This window comes from Sminthopsis crassicaudata, chromosome 6 (assembly GCF_048593235.1).
Source record: "Sminthopsis crassicaudata isolate SCR6 chromosome 6, ASM4859323v1, whole genome shotgun sequence".
In the NCBI taxonomy this organism is placed as follows: domain Eukaryota; kingdom Metazoa; phylum Chordata; class Mammalia; order Dasyuromorphia; family Dasyuridae; genus Sminthopsis; species Sminthopsis crassicaudata.
In genome coordinates, this window is record NC_133622.1 from 121,335,511 (window position 1) to 121,357,704 (window position 22,194).

The 22,194-nt window shown below is 33.8% G+C and overlaps 1 protein-coding gene across 2 annotated transcripts in view; it reads right to left on the reverse strand.

Moving 5' to 3' along the window:
• The window catches only part of PPA2 (inorganic pyrophosphatase 2), a 119,222-nt gene that overhangs the window by 37,654 nt on the left and 59,374 nt on the right, over nucleotides 1-22,194 (reverse strand). For both annotated transcript variants that reach the window (XM_074275159.1, XM_074275158.1), the window contains exon 7: nucleotides 5,129-5,255. In XM_074275159.1, coding sequence (XP_074131260.1) covers nucleotides 5,129-5,255 — 127 coding nt within the window. The remainder of the gene's footprint in view (nucleotides 1-5,128; nucleotides 5,256-22,194) is intronic.

The following is a 22,194-nucleotide window of genomic DNA, read 5'->3' on the forward strand; positions in this document are numbered from 1 at the left end:
CTCAGTTTCTCTGCTTCAGTGATAGCTCCCTTCCTCTCCAATATTTCTTTGACATAGCTGCCAATGAGATAGTCCTTAAAGAACAAGTCAGAGTGAGTTATAAACCTGCTCAAAAACCTTCTGTGTCTCCCTAAAACAGTCTCTAAGAAAAAACAAACTCCCCTATTTAGCATTTAAAGCCCTTCATAATCTGGCACCGGCTTGGCTTTCAGGATGATCACGTTTTTATCTATATATCTATATCTATCTACACACACATATTATATAAGATATACATATAACTCCATTATGCTGTCTACATTCCAGCCAAACAAAAACAGTATTCCACCTTCCATTTCTTTAGCTTTGCATTGATTGTTCCCCCTCCCTCCCATGTATGGATTGTACTCGCTCTTCATCCTTGCCTCTTCAGATAATCAACAAGCATCTGAGGTATTTAGCTCAAACTATGGAAGGATATTCTGAGAAGAATTCTGAGATCCTAGAGTCCACCCCTGACTTGTTCAAGATTATACAGTTGCTAAGTGGCAAGCCTCAAATTGGAAAAGGAGATGCTCAGACTCCCAACCCAGTCCTCCCTCTACCACACGTTTCCTCCTGATTGCCTCACAAGGAATTTCCTACATTTATGAAATCCTACAGCCTACGGAGAAAAAAACAAACCATTTTATATGCCCATTACTCCTAAAGGGCAAATTTATTACAACAGGTGAGCTATATCACACTTTCATTGCACTTAAATAAATTTAATTATATAGATTATATAGTTTTGGCAGAAACAGAGATCCAGAGAGAAGCACAGAAGACCACACAAATAATAACATTTCTCACACCCAACCATGGGTTTGAGTGACACCTACAGCTTGGGTAGTCCACTGGAAGGGCAAGACTGGTGTTCACAGCCAGTCCAAAATATGTCTCTTCACATACTTAATCCCAACACTATTCACTATGGTTCTCCACAATGAATTGCCTTTACTATGGTAGAAATATGTGTATAAGGAAGTCTATAAGCTGGATCCTAGCCTCAGGCTAAGACCTGGGTAGAGGAAGAAGTGGCCAAGGATATGCCCCTCCTGTGTGACTCTGCTTCCCAACTACTTCCTCTACCCAAAAAGGCTGGACAATGTTTGGTGGGAAGGAGACCACTACAATAATCTCCTGAAGTATATGGACATTTTTAATGATTCAATGAGCTTCCTACAGCACAAGTCTAACCATTTTATTACTCCCCTGCTCAAGAATCTCAAGTACCACTACCATTTAAATTCTGGACTACTCTTTCCAAACTTATTTCACACAATTCTCTTTTGCATATCCTACCTTTCAGCCAAACTTCCTTAAATGTTTCATCATTATTCCTCCCATCTTCCATTCCCTATCTCTATGCCTTAGTCCCTGCAAGGAATTCCCACTCCTATCCTTGAGAGAGGGAAGAAAAGAGAAGATAGAAGAATGCTTGGATACATGCTGAAGATAGATAATAAACTGGGCCCAGAATCGAACATGGGAAACACAGATCAATTAGTAGAAATTTTCCAGTGTTTTAAATATGTCTACTGTAAAAATAATAATAAAATAACTTTTAAAAAATATGAATGATATAAAATTAATCATTAAGCATTTATTAAGTCATGCCTATGAAACAGACACCATACTATATAATGGGGGCACAAATACAATCCCTATTCTCAAAGAACTCACATTCTAATGAAGGAGGCAACAAATTCATTTGTGGATAAATAAAATGGAAATAAATACAAGATATCTGAGAGTCATCTGCATAGAGATAATAATTGAATCAATAGGAACTGATGAGATTTCTGAGCAAAATATTATGAAAGGAGGGGGAAAAAAAGGATCCAGATTTGGGGACGATGATTAGTGAATATGTCTTGGATAAATAACCAGCAAAGATCACTGGTGGGTGTTCAGATAGGTAGGGGGAGAACTAGGAGAAGTCAGTGTCATGATAATCCAAGGAGAAGAGTTTCAAGGAAAAGAGCGTGATTGCCAATGTCAAAGTCAGCAGAGAGATTAAGAAGACTGAGAATTAACAAAAGATAATTAGAATTAACAATTAAGAGATCATAGACAACTTTGGAGAAAGCTATTTCAATTAGTATTTTTTTTTACACATTTACATATGAATCATGTTGGGAGAGAAAAATAATAACAAAAGAGAAAAACCACAAGAAAAAAAAAAGGTGAAAACAGTATGCTTTGAGCCACATTTAATCTCAATAATTCTCTCTCTGGATGCTGATAGCATTTTCTATCTCGAGAATACTAGAACAGCCTTGGATCACTGAATTGCTGAGAAAAGCTAAATCTATCACAGTTGATCATTATACAATCTTGCCATTGCTGTGTATAATATTTTCCTGATTCTACTCGCTTCATTCAGCATTAGTTTATATAAATCTTTACATTCTTTTCTAAAATCAGCCTGCTCATCATTTCTTATAGAAGAGTAATATTCCATTATTTTCATATACTATAACTTATTAAGCCATTCCCCAATTGATGGGCACCCACTCATTTTTCAATTTAATTTTTTTGCTGCCACAAAAAGAACTGCTATAAACATTTTTGCATATGTGGGTTCTTTTCCCTTTTTTATGATCTCTTTGGGATACAGACCCATTAATAGCACTGCTGTATCAAAAAGCATGGACAGTTTTATAGTCCTTTAGACACAGTTCCAAATTGCTCTCCAGAATGGCTGGATCATTTCACAACTTCACCAACAATGCATCAGTGTCCCAGTTTTCCCACATCAGTATGACATGGTACCTCAGAGTTGCATTAATTTGTATTTTTCCAATTAAAAGTGATTTAAAGCATTTTTTTCATGATTATAAATGCAAATTACATTTTAAATTCAACATATCCAAAACTGAATTCATTATTTTTCTCCCAAACTCTCCTTTTTTCTTAATTTGCCCATTATTAAGCACATTATCACCTTCCTAGTCAACTCCTCACTCTCTCATTCCCCATATCTAGTCAGCTGCCAAATCCTGTTCATATCCCTTTTGACATGTTCTCCCCATAGTACAAGCCCTTAGTACTTCATGCCTACACTGTTACAATATCCTCCTGGTAGATCTCCCTGCTTCAAGTCTCTTCCCACTTCAATCTGTCCTCTACTCAGTTGTCAAAATGATCTTCCAAAAGATGTCATGAACCTATTCAATAAGCTACAGCACTTCCTTATTACTTCCCAGATTAAACAGAAAACTTCCCTTTTGGAGTTCAAGTCCATTCTTTACCTGGGCTCTTCCTAATCCATCTTATTATCCTCCACATACTCTACAATTTAGAGACTAGCTTTCTTGCCATTCCTTATACAGGATATATTATCTCCCTTCATTTTCTAGGGATGTCAGCTAAAATCTCATCTTCTGAAAGAAACCTTCCTTGTATTCTTCTCCTTAATATTATTGCCTTCCCTCTGAAACAATCCCCAATTTAACTTGCATATAACTTATTTGTTCCAAGTTGTTTGCATGTTGTTTCCTCTACCATATTGTGAACTCCTTGAGAGGATGGGCCGTGTTTGACTTTCTTTGCATCCTTGGTGCTTAGCACAGTGCTTAACATGTAGTAGGCACTTAATGATTGTTGACTTCTATAACATTCATACAAAAATAATACAATAATAATAATTGAAAGAATTATCTCAAAGAAGATTGAATTCAGTAAAAGGAACTTCCTAAAGTCAATCTGTTGTTTCCCTATAGAAGTGGTCCCTCAAACTTTTAAAATAGGGGGCCAGTCCACTGTCCCTCAGACTATTGGAGGGCTGGACTATAGTAAAAACAAAAACTCACACTCTGTCTCCGCCTCTCAGCCCATTTGCCATAACCTGGCGGGGGGCATAAATGTCCTCAGCATCTGGCCCGTGGGCTGTAGTTTGAGATCCCCTGCCCTATCGTGTCTATCTAAGATATATGTACTAATAAGCCAGTTCCATAAGTAGCTCATCCAATTGCATACCAACTTTTAGATCACAAACTCCCTTCATTTACTTGATTTTTCCCCATGTGGATAACTCTTGGATAATTAAGGATCTCACTGATTCATGTTATTTGCTTTGATTTTTAACCTTGATTTCAAATCACTTGTTTGAAAAACTGTTAGAGTACTGGGAAAACTGGCATTATATTAATTCATGACTCTCTACCATGTTCCACTTTAGCAGACAATGAGAAGACACACCCAGAGCCAAAGGATATCTGATTCCTAAAGGTAGGGAGAGGACTGGTACTAAGAAAAGATGAAAGGACTAACAAAAGAAGGCAAAAGTCCAGAAAAAGAAAATTTGAGATCATCACAGTTTTGAGTACAGGAGCCCTATTTGTCTTCACAATGAGATATGGTATGGATAGAGTCCTTTCATGTCCTGCAATGTCCTGAAGGTACTCACCTGAGCAAGAATAATACTAAGTGTGTCTTCTGATATTATTTCTTTTCATTGTTCTTCTCTCCTTTTGCCAGAAGAGAGAAATTTCATGGATGTGCCAATATGCCACTATTATTTCCCAAAACTGCCCTAACAAGTTTAAAAATTCCCATGAGCAATTACACACTTACAATCACACTTCAATTTCACAATTACAATCACACTTCTTGTCAACTCTTAGAACACTTTGATCTCTTAAAAGCTATAAATCCTGGAAAACTAAGCCATACATATACAGAGCATATACATTCAGTCTGAAACATCATTTGACTATTGGCATCCTTTTTCTCTTCTGCATCTGCTATCAATGTGACACAAGCCAGACACCATCTTATTACAATGCCTATTCCATTTACTGAAGAGAAAATAAAAGGGGCAGCTAGGTGGCGCAGTGGATAGAGCACCAGCCTTGAATTCAGGAGGATCTGAGTTCAAATCTGGTCTCAGACACTTAACACTTCCTAGATGTGTGACCCTGGGCAAGTCACTTAACCCCAGCCTAAAAAAAAAAGAAAAAAGAAAAAAGAAAATAAAGACAAACTATACAAATCTGACTTTTAATCAAATAAACTCCAAGCAATAAATCTCTCATTTCAGTTCCCAGAATTCCTATGCAAACCTTACTCTTGGCTTAATTTCCTGAAATGGTTTAAGACTTACTGTGGAATTTGGAGGCTTCTGGATCATCCACACTGATGGCAATTAACTTCCAATCTGTCTCATCCTCATCAATAAGAGCCAAAATTCCAAGAATCTTCACCTGGATAATCTCACCACGAGCACGAACCTTCAAAGAATTTCAGCATTAGACAAATGTTAAAAGAATCTACACAGGAATTTGGACCTGTTTAATCTTTTTTTAAATTACTGTTGTGATTTCATTGAAGCTGAGAATTCCAAGAAAAGAACTTCTACTACCAGTGTTGATCAGTACCTTCTCTAAAACGTCAGGTCTTAGGTCTTAGAAAGCTGCTTAAGTCACTGAGAGATCAGGTTATGTGCCCAACTTGTCAGAGATAAGACTTTAACCCACATCTTCCTAATTCTAAGGGCAGTTCTTTATCTATTGAAGCAGGATACTGTCTCCCTAAGCCATGAAAGATCTTTTAAAAGACTTTAGACAGGGTAGTAATAAAAAAAAGTATAAAAATTCAAAACAAGCTAAAGAAAAAAAAATATGCCTCAGTATACCCTTCATAGAATTAAGTGCCTCAATGACATTTTTATGGGTTGTTAAATGCTGTGCTTCCCTTGTTAACCAAAACAATGTGAGTCACTTTATTATGCTAACATCAAATACTTGATGTCTGAACTTTGTAGACTAGATCATGAGTCTTTATAATTAAAGAAAAAGAAAAGTTAATAATTGATACTTGCTGATCCATCCCACATTTTATTCTATGAATTCCATAACTTCCATATTCACAATCCTGAGACACCCAGTTTAGACAATTTCCAACATCTATGAATTTAACAAAGATAGGGTCTTATCCTCAATTCCAATTACCTGAGTACTCCACAACAGACTGAATAATATAAAATGGCACACAAAGACACACACACACACACACACACACACACACACACAAACAATTGACTAGAATTAAATAAACAATGACGAACATAAAAAGTAAGTCAAAGGGAAGCCATGTTGGTAGACAGAAGACAGGAAGTTGCCTAAATTCTCCCAGTTTCTCTCAGAAAAAATGCTTGATCAACCCTCTAAACAGATTCTGTAGAGAGAATCCACAGATATTTGGAGTGAAACATTTTTCCAGCTTAAAATATCTTGGAAGAGCATCCAAAAAAAAAAAAAAAAAAAAAAGATCTGCCTCAGTTGGAAGAAAAAGGAACGGAACCCAGCACAGACAGGCACAGTGTGGGGAATCTAGTGGAGGCTCTTAGCCAAAGTACGGACTAACAGTGGAGGCACCTCTTTCATGGCTAAATAGGCCCCTGATTCAGCAGGCCAACTGTGAGACTTCAAATCCAATCTCAGAAGATAAATTCTGAGCCCCTGAACCCATGCACAACAGGCAGCACTAAGTCAGGCCAAAGCAGCACAGTGGAAAAATCTGCAGCACCACAACCACCAGCAAAGAAAGCCAGAAAAAACTGCTATTCCCCTGCAAAATAATCTTGGAATAGTCTCCCCTGTATCTTAGGAGCAGAACTCAACTTTTCTTTTTAAACTTTTTATTTACAAAACATATGCATGGGTAATTTTTCAACATTGACCCTTGCAAAACTTTCTGTTCCAAATTTTCCCCTCCTTCTCCTCACCCATTCCCCTAGATGCCAGGTAGTCCATGTTAAATATGTTAAAATATACGTTAAATCTAATATATGTATAGACATTTATACAGTTATCTTGCTGCACAAGAAAAATCTGATCTAGAAAGAAAAAAAAAAACCTCAGAAGGAAAACAAAAATGCAAGCAAACAATAACAGAAAGGGTGAAAATGCTATGTTGTGGTCCACACTCAGTTCCCGCAGGCCTCTCTCTGAGTTTATATGGCTTTCTTCATCACTAAATTGATTTGAATCATCTCATTGTTGAAGAGAAGCATGCCAATCAATATTGATCACTGTATAGTCTTGTTGTTGCCATGTATAATGGTCTCCTGGTTCAGCTCATTTCACTTAGCATCACTTCATGTAAGGCTCTGCAGGACTCTCTGAAATTATCCTATTGTTCATTTCTTACCGAACAATAATATTCCATAACATTCATATACTACAATTTATTCAGCTATTCCTCAATTAATGATCATCCATTCAGTTTACAGTTTCTAAATGCTACAAAAAGGGCTGCCACAAACATTTTTGCACATGTGGGTCCCTTCCCTCCTTTAAGATCTCTTTGGGATATAAGCCTAGGAGAAATACTTCTGGATCAAAGGGTATGCAAAATTTGATAACTTTTTGATCATAGTTCCAAATTGCTCTCCAGAATGGTGGGTTCCATTCACAGTTCCAACAACAATGTATCAGAGTCCCAGTTTCACCACATCCCCTCCAATATTCATCATTATCTTTTCCTGTTATCTTAACTAATCTGAGGTGTGTAGTGATATCTCAGAGTTATCTTAATTTGCATTTCTCTGATCAATAGTGATTTGGAGCACTTTTCATATGACTAGAAATAGTTTCAATTTTTTCATCTGAAAATTGTCTTTTCATATCATTTGCCATTTATCAATTGGAGAATGGCTTGAATTCTTATAAATTTGAGTTAACTATATATTTTAGAAATGAGGCCTTTATCAGAACCTTTGAATGTAAAAATATTTTCCCAGTTTATTGCTTGCCTTCTAATCTTATCTGCATTAGTTTTGCTTGTACAAAAACTTTTTAACTTAATATAATAAAAATTATCCATTTTGTGGTGAATAATGATCTCTAATTCCTCTTTGGTCACAAATTACTTCCTCTTCCACAAGTCTGAAAGGTAAACTATCCTATATTCTTCTAATTTGTTTATAATATCATTCTTTATGTCTAGATCATGAACCCATTAAGACCTTAGCTTGGTGTATGGTGTTAGGTATGGGTCAATGCCTAGTTTCTACCATACTACTTTCCAATTTTCCCAGCAGTTTTTATCAAGTAGTGAGTTCTTATCCCCAAAGCTGGGGTCTTTGAGGTTATCAAACACTAGATTACTATAGTCATTTACTATTTTGTCCTATGTACCTAATCTATTCTACTGATCAACTACTTTGTTTTTTAGCCAGTACCAAATGGTTTTGATGACTACTGCTTTACAATATAGTTCTAGATCTGGTATAGTTAGGCCACCTTCATTTGCTTTTTTTTTTTTTTTTTTTTTTTTTTTTTTAATTCCTTTAAAATTTTTGACCTTTTGTTCTTCCAGACGAATTTTGTTATTTTTTTTTGTACATCAGTAAAATAGTTTCTTGAAAGTTTGATTGGTATAGCATTAAATAAATAGATTAGGCAGTATTGTGATCTTTATTATATTTGCTCAGCCTATCCAAAAGCACTTGATATTTTTCCAATTGTTTAGATCTGATTTTGTGTTGAAAATGTTTTGTAATATAGTTCCTGACTTTTCCTTGCCAGATAGATTCCCAAATATTTTACACTGTTGACAGTTATTTTAAATGGAATTTCTTTTTGTATCTCTTGCTATTGGATTTTTTAGTAATATATAAAAATGCTGATATTTATGTGGATTTATTTTGTATCCTACAACTTTGCTAAAGTTGTGAATTATTTCTAATACTTTCTTAGTTGATTCTCTAGGGTTCTTTAAGTATACCATCATATCATCTGCAAAGAGTGAAATTTGGTTTCCTCATTACCTACTCTAAACTAGCATTTCTAATACAATATTGAGTAGTAATGGTGATAGTGGGCAACCTTGTTTCATCCCTGATCTTATTGGGAATGGTTCCAGTTTATCACCATTACATATGATGCTTGCTGATGGTTTTAAACAGATGCTACTATTTTAAGGAAAAGTCCTATACTCTCTAGAACTAATTTTTAATAGGAATGGGTGTTAGATGTTATCAAATGCTTTTTTCTGCATCTATTGAGATAATCTTTTTTTTTTGTTAATTTGGTTATTGATATAGTCAATTATGCTAATAGGTTTCCTAATATTGAACTAGCCCTGCATTCCTGGTATAAATTCTACTTGGTCATGGTGTATTATCCTGGGGATGATTTTCTGTAATCTCTTTGCTAATATTTTATATAAGATTTTCGCATCAATATTCATTAGGCAGATTGGTCTATAATTTTCTTTCTTTGTTTTTGTCCTACTGGTACATGATCAGTATCATGTCTGTGTCATAAAAGGAATTTGGTAGGAGTCCTTCATTCCCTATTTTTTCAAATAGTTAATATAATATTGGAATTAATTGCTCTTTAAATGTTTGGTAGAATTCATATGTAAATCCATCTGGTCTTGGGGATTTTTTCTTAGGGAGTTGTTTAATAGCTTGTTCTATTTTTTCTTCTAAAATGGGACTATTTAAGTAATTTATTTCCTCTTCTGTACCTCTGGGCAATCTATATTTTTGTAGGTATCCCTCCATTTCACTTAGGTTGTCAAATTTACTGACATAATTGGGAAAAGTAACTCCTAATTATTGCTTGAATTTCCTCTTCCTTGGTGGAAAGTTCTCCTTTTTCATTTTTGAGACTTTCCTTTTTCTAATCAAATTAACTAAAGGTTTATCTATTTTATGAAAAAAACAACCTTTAGTTTTATTTATTAATTCAATAGTTTTTTAACTTTAGTTTTATTAATCTCTCCTTTTAGCTTTAGAATTTCAAGTTTGGTATTTGATGGGGGGGGGGTTAATTTGTTCTTTTTCTAGCTTTTTTAGTTGTAAGCCCAATTCATTGATTTCCTCTCTATTTTATGCAAGTAAGGATCTAGAGATATAAAATTTCCCCTTATTACCATTTTGGCTGCATCCCACAAATTTTGATGTGTTGTCTCATTATTGTCATTCTCTTACCTGAAATCATTAATTGTGTCTATGGTTTTCTATTTCACCCAATCCCTATTCTTTAGGATGAGATTATTTAGTTTCCAATTACTTTTTTGGTTTATTTTCTCCTGGCCTTATATTGCATGTGATTTGAAATCATCATGATCTGAAAAAAAAAATGCAGTATTTCTACCTTTCTGCATTTCATTTTGAGGTTTTTATGCCCTAATACATAGTCAATTTTTATATAAGTTCCATGAACTTCTGAGAAAAAAGTAAACTCCTTTCTGTCTCCATTTAATTTTCTCCAAAGATCTATCATAGTGAACTTTTCTAATATTTTGTTTAACTCCTTAACTTCTTTCTTATTTATTTAGTTTATCTATTTATCTAGTTCTGAGAGAGCAATGTTGAAATTCCCCACTAGTACAGTTTTGCTGTCTATTTCTTCTTGCATTTCTCTTAACTTCTCCTCTAGGAATTTCCATGCTATACCACTTGATGCATATATGTTTAGTATTGATATTGCTTCATTGTCTATGGTACCCAGATATAGCCAGATATAGTTGCCTTCCTTATCGCTTTCAATTAGATCTTTGCTTTTACTTGATCTGAGATCAGGATTGCTACCCCTGCTTTTTTTTTTTTTTCCTTCACCTGAAGCATAATATATTCTGCTCCAGCCTTTTACCTTCACTCTGTATGTATCACAATGCTTCAAATGTGTTTCTTGTAAACAACATATTGTAGGATTTGGGCTTTTAATCCAGTCTGCTATCCACTTCCATTTTATGGGGGAGTTCATCCCATTCACATTCACAGTTAAAATAACTAATTCTGTATTTCCTGCCATCTTATTTACCCTAGCTTATGCTTTTCTCTTTCCTTTCCCCCTTTCCTCCTCCCCAGTATTTTGCTTTTGATGACTACCTCCCTCAAACAGTCCTCCTCCTTTAGAACTCCTCCCCCCTTTTTACACCTTTCCCCTAATTCTTCTGTTTTCCCTTCTATTAGTCTTTCCCTTTCCTTTCCCCCTTTCCCTCCTACTTCCCTATAAGATGAGACAAGTTTCTTTGTGAAAACAAATGTCTGATATTCTTTCTTAGTGCTAAATCTGATGAGAGTAAGATTCACACAATGCTCATTCTCTTCCCTTCTTTCCCTCAATTATAATAGGTTTTCTTTTCCTCCTTGTGAGATATATTTTACCTCTTTTTTCCTCTTCTTGTAGTATGATCCCCTTTCCACCTCTAATTTCTTTTTTATATTATCATAATAAAATCAAATTATACCCGCATTCTCTAAGTATATCCATAACAGAAATATAGTTCTCAAGAGTTCTTTTCTTTTTACCTTTTTATGTTTCTCTTGCAGAGCTCAACTTTTAATAATGAGCAAAAAAGAAAAAGGAGCTCTGCTTATAGAAAACTACTATAATGACTTAGAAGATCAGAGCATAAACCCAGAAGAAGATAGCAATGGCAAAAAGTTTACATATATAGCCTTAAGAAGAGATATTAATTGGTCTCAAGTTCAAGAAGAATTTTAAAAATCGAGTAAAAGAGAAGAAAATAAGGAAAAGAAATGAGAGGTAAGCAGGAAAATTATGGGGAAAAAAGTGAACAGTTTGGAAAAAAACCAATATCCCAAATATCCCAGAAAACAAAGCACACACACAAAAAAAAAAAAGACTGAAGAAAATAACTCCTTAAAAAGTAGATTTAGCAGAGGGAAGAGCCAAGATGGCAGGGAGTAGGCAGGTCTTTGTCTGAGTTCTTCCTGGTGTCCCTCAGATCAACAACAGATCAAGTCTCTGAACTAATTTTGGAGTGAAAAAGTAAATCAGCACCAAGAGTGTCAACACCGGCCCAGGAAGCCTGTTGCCTGTGAAGGAAGCTTGGGGCAATCTCCCTTTTGCCCTAAGAGCAGACCTCAACCTTTAAAAAAAAAAAAAAAAGCAAAAAACAACTCTGACCATAGATAGCTTTTATGGAGTAAGAGAAGAACATACTTCAAACCTTGAGGATCCTAAAGGCAAATCATCTCCTGATGAAGCCCCAAAGGTTGATATCAGTAGATCCCCATCTCACAAGGCTCTATATGAAGAATTCAAAAAAGATCCTAAAAGAGTTAGAAGAAAAATAGGGAAAGGAAATGAGAACTTTGCAAGAGATTTTAGAAAAGGAAAACAGAAATTATGTGAACTCCTTAAAAATAGATTTAGTGAAATGAAAAAATCATATAATTACTTACAAAACAGATTTGACAAGATGGAAAAAGCATATAACTCCTTACAAAATAGATTTGATGAAATTGAAAAAGAAAACAATTCCTTAAAAAACTTAGTAATGAAAGAACCCACAAATATTTGGAATGTTAACAAATTTCCAGCAGAAGATATTTTTCCTGATGACAGTGATGTGAAGTAGATACTTTTATTATTCTCCTTTTTACAAATGGAAAAATTGAGACCGAGAGAAGCTATGTGACTTTCCCAGGTCACTCAACTAATGTGTAAGTAAGAAGGATTCAAATAAATGCCTTCTTGAGTATAAAATAAGTAAATTAAAAAATATACCAGATATAAAGAATATAAAATGAAATTCTAGAAGTATCCAAAGAGTTGTTGTTTGCTAACATTTGAAAAAAATTAAACAAGAGTTGAAAATGTCAAAGAAATCACAAGACAAATAAAAGGCTGTGAAGACAGAAAATCATATGTGAAAATTAAGAGATAAAAAGAAATAATAATTTATTAAGAAAATACAAGATTTTAGAATTAAAAAACCTCAAAAATCTGCAGAAGTAATGAAAAGAATGCCCAATATATTGGAAAATGGAAATAGAAATAATGCAAAGTACTGAAATTATTTCCATCTCTCCCTTCTCTCCCACTCCCCACAATCCACTCAATTACCCAAAGTTTGTGAAAACACATACCTAAAGGACAGACCTGATTTTTCTTTCCCAACATACCTCATATGGAAATATGTTAAAACTGCTGTACATGTATGACTTAAGTAAGATTGCATGCTATCTTAGGGATGGGGGAAGCAAAAGAGAAAGGGAGAAAAAAATTAAACTCAAAATCTTCCAAAAATGAACACTGAAAATTATTTTACATGAAAATGAAAAAAATAAAACACATTTAAAATAAAAAATATATATTTAGTGAACATCAATTTGCAGATGTATAAAAAATTAATTGAGCAGCTAGATGGTACAGTAAATAAAGTGCCAGGCCTGAAGTTAGAAAGGCTCATCCTATTAAATTCAAATTTGGCTTCACTTATTAGCTGTATGATTCTGGGGAGGTGAAAACCCTGTTTGTTTCAGTTTCCTCATCTGTAAAATGAGCTAGAAAAGGAAATGACAAACCACTCCAGTATCTTTTCCAAGAAAACCCTAAATGGAGTTACAAAGAATTGGACACAGTTGAAAAACTATCCAACACGAAAATGAATTAAACAATTAAGAAATTCAACATAGGGAGACTAACTAGTCAGATCTTCCAGAGAAGAGGTAAAGAAGACCTGAAAGATGAGAAGCTATATAAGTGAAGAGGGGATGTATACAAGAGATGCTGTAGTAAAAGAATTGATGAGATTCAACAATAAATAAATATGTGGACTGTGGGAGGAAGAAAACTTCAAATATAATTTCAAGATTGTTGGCACTATAGGTAGAAATAAGATGATATAGAAGTATGTGTTTGGGGGAATATATGAACTACTTTTTGCACATGGTGAGTTTGAGATGCATATGGATATTTAGTTAGAGCAGTCCAATAGGGATGAAGCAAATGGACAATGAATGAATGAGCACAAGAGAGTATTTCAATGATAAGATCTTTAATCTCAATGACAATAGTGGTGTTTAGAGAAGTAAGAATAATCAAAGGAAAAAGAAAGAAATGGAGGGAAGAAAGAAAGAGGAGAGAAAGAGGCAAAGGAAAAAAGAGAGAAAGACAGGAGGAAGGAAGGAAGAAAAGAAAGATAACCTCTGTCCTGAACAATGCTAGCTTGGTTCACCAGGCCATATATGTCCATTAGTACCATATTTTAGGAATTACTCCCTTTCAACACTTCAACTCAATTCAACAAACACACACATAAATACACAACAATACATGAATATACAAAAATACATTTAAGATATGCAAAATAAGGAGACAAAAGTAAAGTCTATGAGCAAAATCTCATCAACTGAAGAAATCATGGAAGGCTTCATGGAGATTCAGTTATGCTTTATTGTTTTTATTTTTTTTCCTTCTACAATTCTTTTTATTTCTTTTGGTAAACGGTATTTTATTTTTTCCCAATTACATGTAAATATAAGTTTTCAACATTCATTTTTATAAGAAATTGAATTACAAAATTTTTCTCCCTCTCCCCTTCCCAAGAAGGTATTAAAAAAAAATTTTTTTTTTTTTAGATAAAAATAGTATGCTTCATCTGGAATTATGACCAAAGAAATACTAAAGAAGGCAAATGGACATATATGTGCCAAAATGTTTGTGGCAGCCTTTTTTGTAATAGCTAGAAACTGGAAAATGAATGAAAATGGAAAATGAATGGATGCCCATCAACTGGAGAATGGTTGGGTAAATTGTGGTATATGAATGTTATGGAATATTATTGTTCTGTAAGAAATGATCAGCAGAATGAATACAGAAAGGCTTGGAGAGACTTACATGAACTGATGCTGAGTGAAATAAGCAGAATTAGGAGACCCCTATACACTTTGATAACGATGATGTATGAAGATATATTCTGATTGAAGTGGATATCTTCAACATAAAGAAGATCTAATTCACTTTCAGTCGATCAATGATGGACAGAAACAGCTACACCCAGAGAAGGAACACTGGGAATTGAGTGTAAATTGTTTGCACTGTTGTCTTTCTACACAGGTTTACTTATACCTTCGGAATCCAATTCTTTCCGTGCAACAAGAAATTTGGTTTTACACACATATATTGTATCTAGGTTATACACATTAAATATGTATGGGATTGCCTGTCATCTAGGGGAGGGAGTAGAGTGAAGGAGGAGAAAATTTGGAAAAATGAATACAAGGGATAATGTTGTAAAAAAAAAAAAAAAAATTAACCCTGCATCGGTACTGTAAAAAAAATTTATAATTATAAAATTAGTAAAAAAAAAATTTTTTTTTTAAAGTAGTATATAATGATCTCTTGGTCATGCTCATTTCACTCAGCATCAGTTCATGTAAGTCAGAGAGCATTCTTGTTAATGAATTTGGGGAGAAGCTTGAGTGGATAGCTTATGAAGATAAGTATTCTTAACTAAATTTTGTTTTCATTTCATGGTACTTTACCAAATGTATAACTAATCATTCAGTAGATATTCATTTGAAAACAGTACGGCCTTGGTCTGTAAGAGGGAAAAAAAAAAAAAAAAACTTGCTTTGTGCTTGTGTAAAAAATGAATCATTTGCTTGGATTCATTGAATTGAATCCATTGAATGGAATCCAATTGAACATTGGAATCATATTAAAATATTTTTATGATAGAACTCCTTTTGATCAGAAACAAATGAAATGTTTTTGTGTTAAAAAAAATATATCAATGGAAGAAAGAATACAATTTACAGCAGCAAATAAATATAGCAACCTTATATTTGGCAAGTGCAAAACCTTAAGTTCTGAGGATATAAATTTATTATTTGATAAAAATTGTTGGGAAAACTGGAAAACATACTGGCAGAAACTGGGCCAAGGACCAATATCTTACAATATTTCTCAGGAGAAGAACAAAATGGATACATGACCTGGATATAAAGAGAGTTATTACAAGAAAATTTGGAGAATATGGAATATACTACCTATGAGACGCATAAATAGGCAAACAATTTATGAATAAATAAAGGAGAGCAGTATGGGATGTAAAATGGACAATTTCAATTAGATTAGATTAAAAAGGTTTTATATAAATGAAACAAATGTAGCCAAGATCAGAGATAAAGGAGGAAATTGGAAAAATTTTATAAACAGACACTCAGATAAAGATCTCATATCTCAAATACTTCAAGATCTTTGTCAAATCATGAATATGAGTCATTCCCCAAATGATAAAACAGTCAAAGGATATAAACAGGCAATTTTCTAGAGAAGAAATAAAAACAATTTATAAACATGAAAAAATGCTCTAAATAATTATTGATTAGAAAAATGAAAATTAAAACAACTTTGAGATATCATTTTACTGCTATCAGATTGGCTACAATGATTGAAAAGGAAAGCAACAAATGGTGAAGGGGATGTGGAAAAATTGGGACACTAATTCATTGTTGGTGGAAATATGAACAAATCCAACTATTTTGGAGAATTATACCCAAAGATTTATTAAGCAGCCTATACTCTTTGACACAACTACTAGATCTGCTTTCCAAGATGACTGGGTATAAGGAAAAGAACTGGAAATTGGGAAATGGTTGAACAAATTGTGGTATATGACAGTGATAGAATACTACTGAAATGAACTTGATGATCTTAGAAAAACATGAACAGAAATACCAAGATAAAAATATATACAGTAACAACACTTTTTAAGAACCATTTAGAGCAATTAAATCATTTTAACTATTATAAATATTAAAATTAAGTACAAAGGACATATGAAGGAAGACATTATCTGCAACAGGGGTAAGAGAAGAAAAAAACATGGAAAGTTACATGATAACTTTATTATATATTTAAAAGAAATAGCAAGTTGTACAAAACATATTTGCATTTTTACTAACAATCTTTTTTCTGTTCCATGTTATGAAAATGCTTGTTTTAAGTATTAAATTAAGAATAAAATAAATAAAATTTTGGAGAGAAGAGAATATAGAGAAAGCATTTATTAAGAGTTTATTATAAATACCAGACACTGTGCTAATTAGTGGGGAATATAAACATAATCAAGCTAGACAGTCTCTATCCTTAAAGAACTTACATTTTAACAGAGGAAGATAACATACAAAAGAAAGACAGAAAGGACATAAGGACAATCACATTAGCATGGTATGGAAATGATTAGAAGGTGAAGAAGAGTACTAGTTCCAATCAAGTTAAGGATTTTCTCATTTATTAGAGCCTCTTAACCAAGGAGAACAGTTCAAAATTGAAAAGGATGATAACTAGAAGGCATCATGGTTTGGGCTAAAACATGTAACACACACACAAAAAAATAAGCATTTATAGAAATTAAGAAGGGTAAAATGGGTAGAATTTTTATAGCTAACAGGGAAATAGGATGGCATTCCAAAAAAGGGAAAACAGCATAAACAAAGAAATTATTTGCAAAGGACAATGAGGAATATGGCCTAATAGTAAGTGGAAATAGGATAAAAGTAAGAGATAAGTTTGGATTTCCACTTCATATTGTTTTAGGTGAAAAAATCTGATTACAAAGGTTTGAAATTCCAACAGTAAGAATTTGAATTTAATCAAAAAGAGAGCCTTTACTTGAGGAGACTGAAATACTGAAAAGTCAAATCAGTCAGGAAACTAGATAGCGTCCAGACCATGTAATCAGAGGACTAAGACCCTAATGATAATGAAAATAGAGAAAAAGAAAAAAAATAATGCTAATCTCAACCTGCACGAGTAAAGAAAGTTCTTCACCAAGAACTCCTTTCAAAGATGCAATTACACATTTGTTGAAGACTTCCAGCCAAGATGGCGGAGAGGACACACACATTTATCTAAGCTCCTTCTTGTTCTCAGAATACTTTATTTCATGACAAGACCTCGGAATTAGTGCTTGACTAAAGAAACCCAAGAATACATCACCAACAGAAGATATCCTCGAAATTCACCAGAAAAGGTCTGTCTTTATTCGCAGGCAGAGACGGTTAGATCAGGCACAGGCAGACTGCAGGCAGGCAGAGAGAGCATGGAAGGCAGCTCACACTGAGCAGAAAAAACTGAATGGAGAAAGAAAGAAGTACACTTTTTTCTCAGCAGTTCATGGAACCTATACACAAACTGACCAAATATTAGGGCATAAAAACCTCAAATTCAAATGCAGAAAGGCAGAAATAGTAAATGCATCCTTTTCAGATCATGATGCAATGAAAATTACATTCAATAAAAAGCCAGAGAAAAATAGACCAAAAAACAATTGGAAACTAAATAATCTCATCCTAAAGAAGGATTGGGTGAAACAGCAAATTATAGACATAATTAATAACTTCACCCAAGAAAATGACAAAAATGAGACATCATACCAAAATGTGTGAGATGCAACTAAACCAGTAATAAGGGGAAATTTTATATCTCTAGAGGCCTACTTGCATAAAATAGAGAAAGAGAAGATCAATGAATTGGGTTTACAACTAAAAATGTAAGAAAAGGAACAAATTAAAAAACCCCAATCAAACACTAAACTTGAAATTTTAAAAATAAAAGGAGAGATTAATAAAATTGAAAGTAAAAAAGCTACTTAATTAATAAAACTAAAAGTTGATTCTATGGAAAAATCAACAAAATAGATAAACCCTTAGTAAATCTGATTTAAAAAAAAAAAAAAGAAGAAAATCAAAATGTTAGTCTTAAAAATGAAAAGGGAGAACTTGCCACTACTGAAGAGGAAATTAGAACAATAATTGTGAGTTACTTTGCCCAACTTTATGCCAATACATTCAATAACTTAAATGAAATGAAAAATACCTTCAAAAATATAGCTTGCCCAGATTAACAAAGGAAGAAGTAAATTGGTTAAGCAGTCCCATCTTAGAAAAAGAAATAGCTTTTAAGCTATTAATAAACTCCCTAAGAAAAAATCCCCAGGACTAGATGGATTTACATGTGAATTCTACCAAATATTTAAAGAACAATTTACTCCAATACTATATAAACTTTTTGAAAAAATAGGGATTAAAGGAGTCCTACCAAATTCCTTTTGTGACACAGATATGGTACTGATACTTAAATCAGGTAAGTTGAAAACAGAGAAAGAAAATTATGGACCAATCTCCCTATTTAATGAATACTGATGTAAAACTCTTAAATAAAATATTACCAAAAAGATTACAGAAAATCATCCCTACGATAATACACTATGACCAAGTAGGATTTATACCAGGAATGCAGGGCTGGTTCAATATTTGTGGTGTTCTGTTTCTCTAATAAATTATAATCGTTCTCTTGGGGAGAGGTTTCTTGGGGAGCTTCTGGAGGCAGCCTTGGCTTCAGTTCAGTTCAATAATCCCAAAATGCAGCCAGGAGTTAAAGTGTAGATCTTTTATTGTGTCCTCCAAGTCTTGAATCTTTTCCTGGGGTCCAGCTAACTTTAACAGAGGCCTATCTCTCTCCTTGGTTCCCCGATGAGCTCTTGTCAGAATGTCTCCAGCCAGCTTCAGCCTCCCAATGTCTCCAGCCAGTACGAAGGTAGACGTGGGAATGAATCTGACTCTGCCTCTAAGAGTGTGGGATTGTGGGTTTCTGCCTTGGGAATTTCCTGGAAGTCAATCCTAGTTCTGAATCTCCCAGAAGTCCATGAGCAGGCTTTTCCTTTAGACTTGTGAATCTCCTGGACTTGCGAATCCACTGAATCCTGGCTCTGAATCTCCTCGAGCTCCCCTGAAATTCTCCCCTTGACTAAATCCTGACTCTCTACATCCTCCCAGAGAATGGGCTTGTGGATACTCCCTGGGCTTGTGAGAGCTCCTTAAAAGTATGCTCTCTTAAAGGTATGAATCTTATTTGAATTCTAGTAAATACATTACGGAACTAGAGATTTTTTTTTACATTTTTTTAATTAAAATTATAACTTTTTTTGTCAGTATAGATGCATGGGTAATTTTTTACAACATTATCCCTTGCACTCACATCTATTCCGGATTTTCCCTCCTTCCCTCCACCCCCTCCCCTAGATGGCAGGCAGTCCCATACATGTTAAATGTGTTATAGTATATCCTAGATACAATATATTGTGCAGAACCAAATTTCTTGTTGCACAGGAAGAATTGGATTCAGAAGGTAAAAATAACCTGGGAAGAAAAACAAAAATGCAAACAGTTTACACTCATCTCCCAGTGTTCCTTCTCTGGGTGTAGCTGATTCTGTCCATCAATTAGAACTGAATTAGATCCTCTCTTTGAAGATATCCATTTTCATATGGATACATCATCATACAGTATCGTAGTTGAAGTCTACAATAATCTCCTGGTTCTGCTCATTTCACTCAGCATCAGTTCAAGTAAGTCTCTCCAAGCCTCTTTGTTTCCATCCTGCTGGTCATTTCTTACAAAACAATAATATTCCATAGTATTCATATACCATAATTTACCCAACCATTCTCCAATTGATGGGCATCCATTCATTTTCCAGTTTCTAGCCACTACAAAAAAGGGTGCCACAAACATGTTGGCACATACAGGTCCCTTTCCCTTCTTTAGTATTTCTTTGGGATATAAGCCCCGAACTAGAGAATTGTTAAGTATCATGTTAAATTAGATTATTATATCCATTCCAGTGACTTAGCACATTGTAAGAATCCTAACAAATGTTAGGAAAACTATTAGCATAATTGACTATATCAATAACCAATATTAACCAATAACCAAATTAACAAAAAGCATATGATCATTTCAATAGATGCAGAAAAAGCATTTGATAAAATCCAACATCCATTCCTAATAAAAATACTTGAGAGTATAGGAATAAATGGACTTTTTCTTAAAATGGTCAGGAACATCATATGTAATGGGAATAAATTGGAACCATTCCAAGTAAGATCAGAAGTGAAACAAGGTTGCCCACTATCACCATTATTATTCAATATTGTATTAGAAACGCTAGACTCAGTAATAGGAGTTGAGAAAGAAATTAAGGAAATTAGAGTAGGTAATGAAGAAATCAAATTATCACTCTTTGAAGATGATATGCTTCGAGAACGCCAAAGATTCTACTAAAAAGCTATTAGAAATAATTCACAACTTTAGCAAAGTTGCTGGATACAAAATAAATCTCCATAAATCCTCAGCATTTTCATACATCACCAACAAAATACAACAGCAAGAGAGACAAAGAAATTCCATTAAAAATAACAGTCGATAGCATAAAATATTTGGGAATCTATCTACCAAAGCAAAGTCAGGAATTATATGAATAAAATTACAAAACACTTGCCACAAAAATAAAGTCCGATTTAAATAATTGGAAAAATATTAAGTGCTCTTGGATAGACCAAGCAAATATAATAAAGATGACAATACTCCCTAAACTAATCGATTTATTTAATGCTATACCAATCAGACTCCTGAGAAATTATCTTAATAACCTAGAAAAAATAACAACAAAATCATATGGAAGAACAAAAGGTCAAGAATTTCAAGGGAATTAATGAAAAAAAAAATCAAATGAAGGTGGCCTAGCTGTACCTGATCTAAAAGTATATTATAAAGCAGCAGTCACCAAAACCATTTGGTATTGGTTAAGAAATACATTAGTTGATCAGTGGAATAGGTTAGTTTCACAGGACAAAATAGTCAATAACTATAGCAATCTAGTTTGACAAACCCAAAGATCCCAACTTTTGGGATAAGAATTCATTATTTGACAAAAACTGCTGGGAAAACTAGAAATTAGTATGGCAGAAACTAGGCATGGACCCACACTTAACACAGTACACGAACATAAGATCAGAATGGGTCCATGATTTAGGCATAAAGAACAAGATTATAATGCTCTATGTTGTTAGAGCAACATAGGATAGTTTACCTCTCAGACTTGTGGAGGAAAAAGGAATTTGTGACCAAAGAAGAACTAGAGATCATTATTGATCACAAAATAGAAAATTTTTATTATATCAAATTTAAAAGCCTTTGTACAAACAAAACTAACTGCAAATAAGATTAGAAGGGAAGCAACGAACTGGGAAAACATTTTTATAGTTAAAGGTTCTGATAAAGACCTCATTTTCAAAATATATAAAGAATTGACTCTAATTTATAAGAAATCAAGTCATTCTCCAATTGATAAATGGTCAAAAGATATGAATAGACAATTTCCAGATGATGAAATTGAAACTACTTCTACTCATATGAAAGGGTGTTGCAAATCACTATTGATCAGAGAAATACAAATTAAGGCAACTCTGAGATACCACTACACACCTGTCAGATTGGCTAAGATGACAGGGAAAAATAATGAACATTGGAAGGGATGTGGGAAAACTGGGACATTGATGCATTGTTGGTGGAGTTGTGAAAGAATCCAAGCATTCTTGAGAGCAATGTGG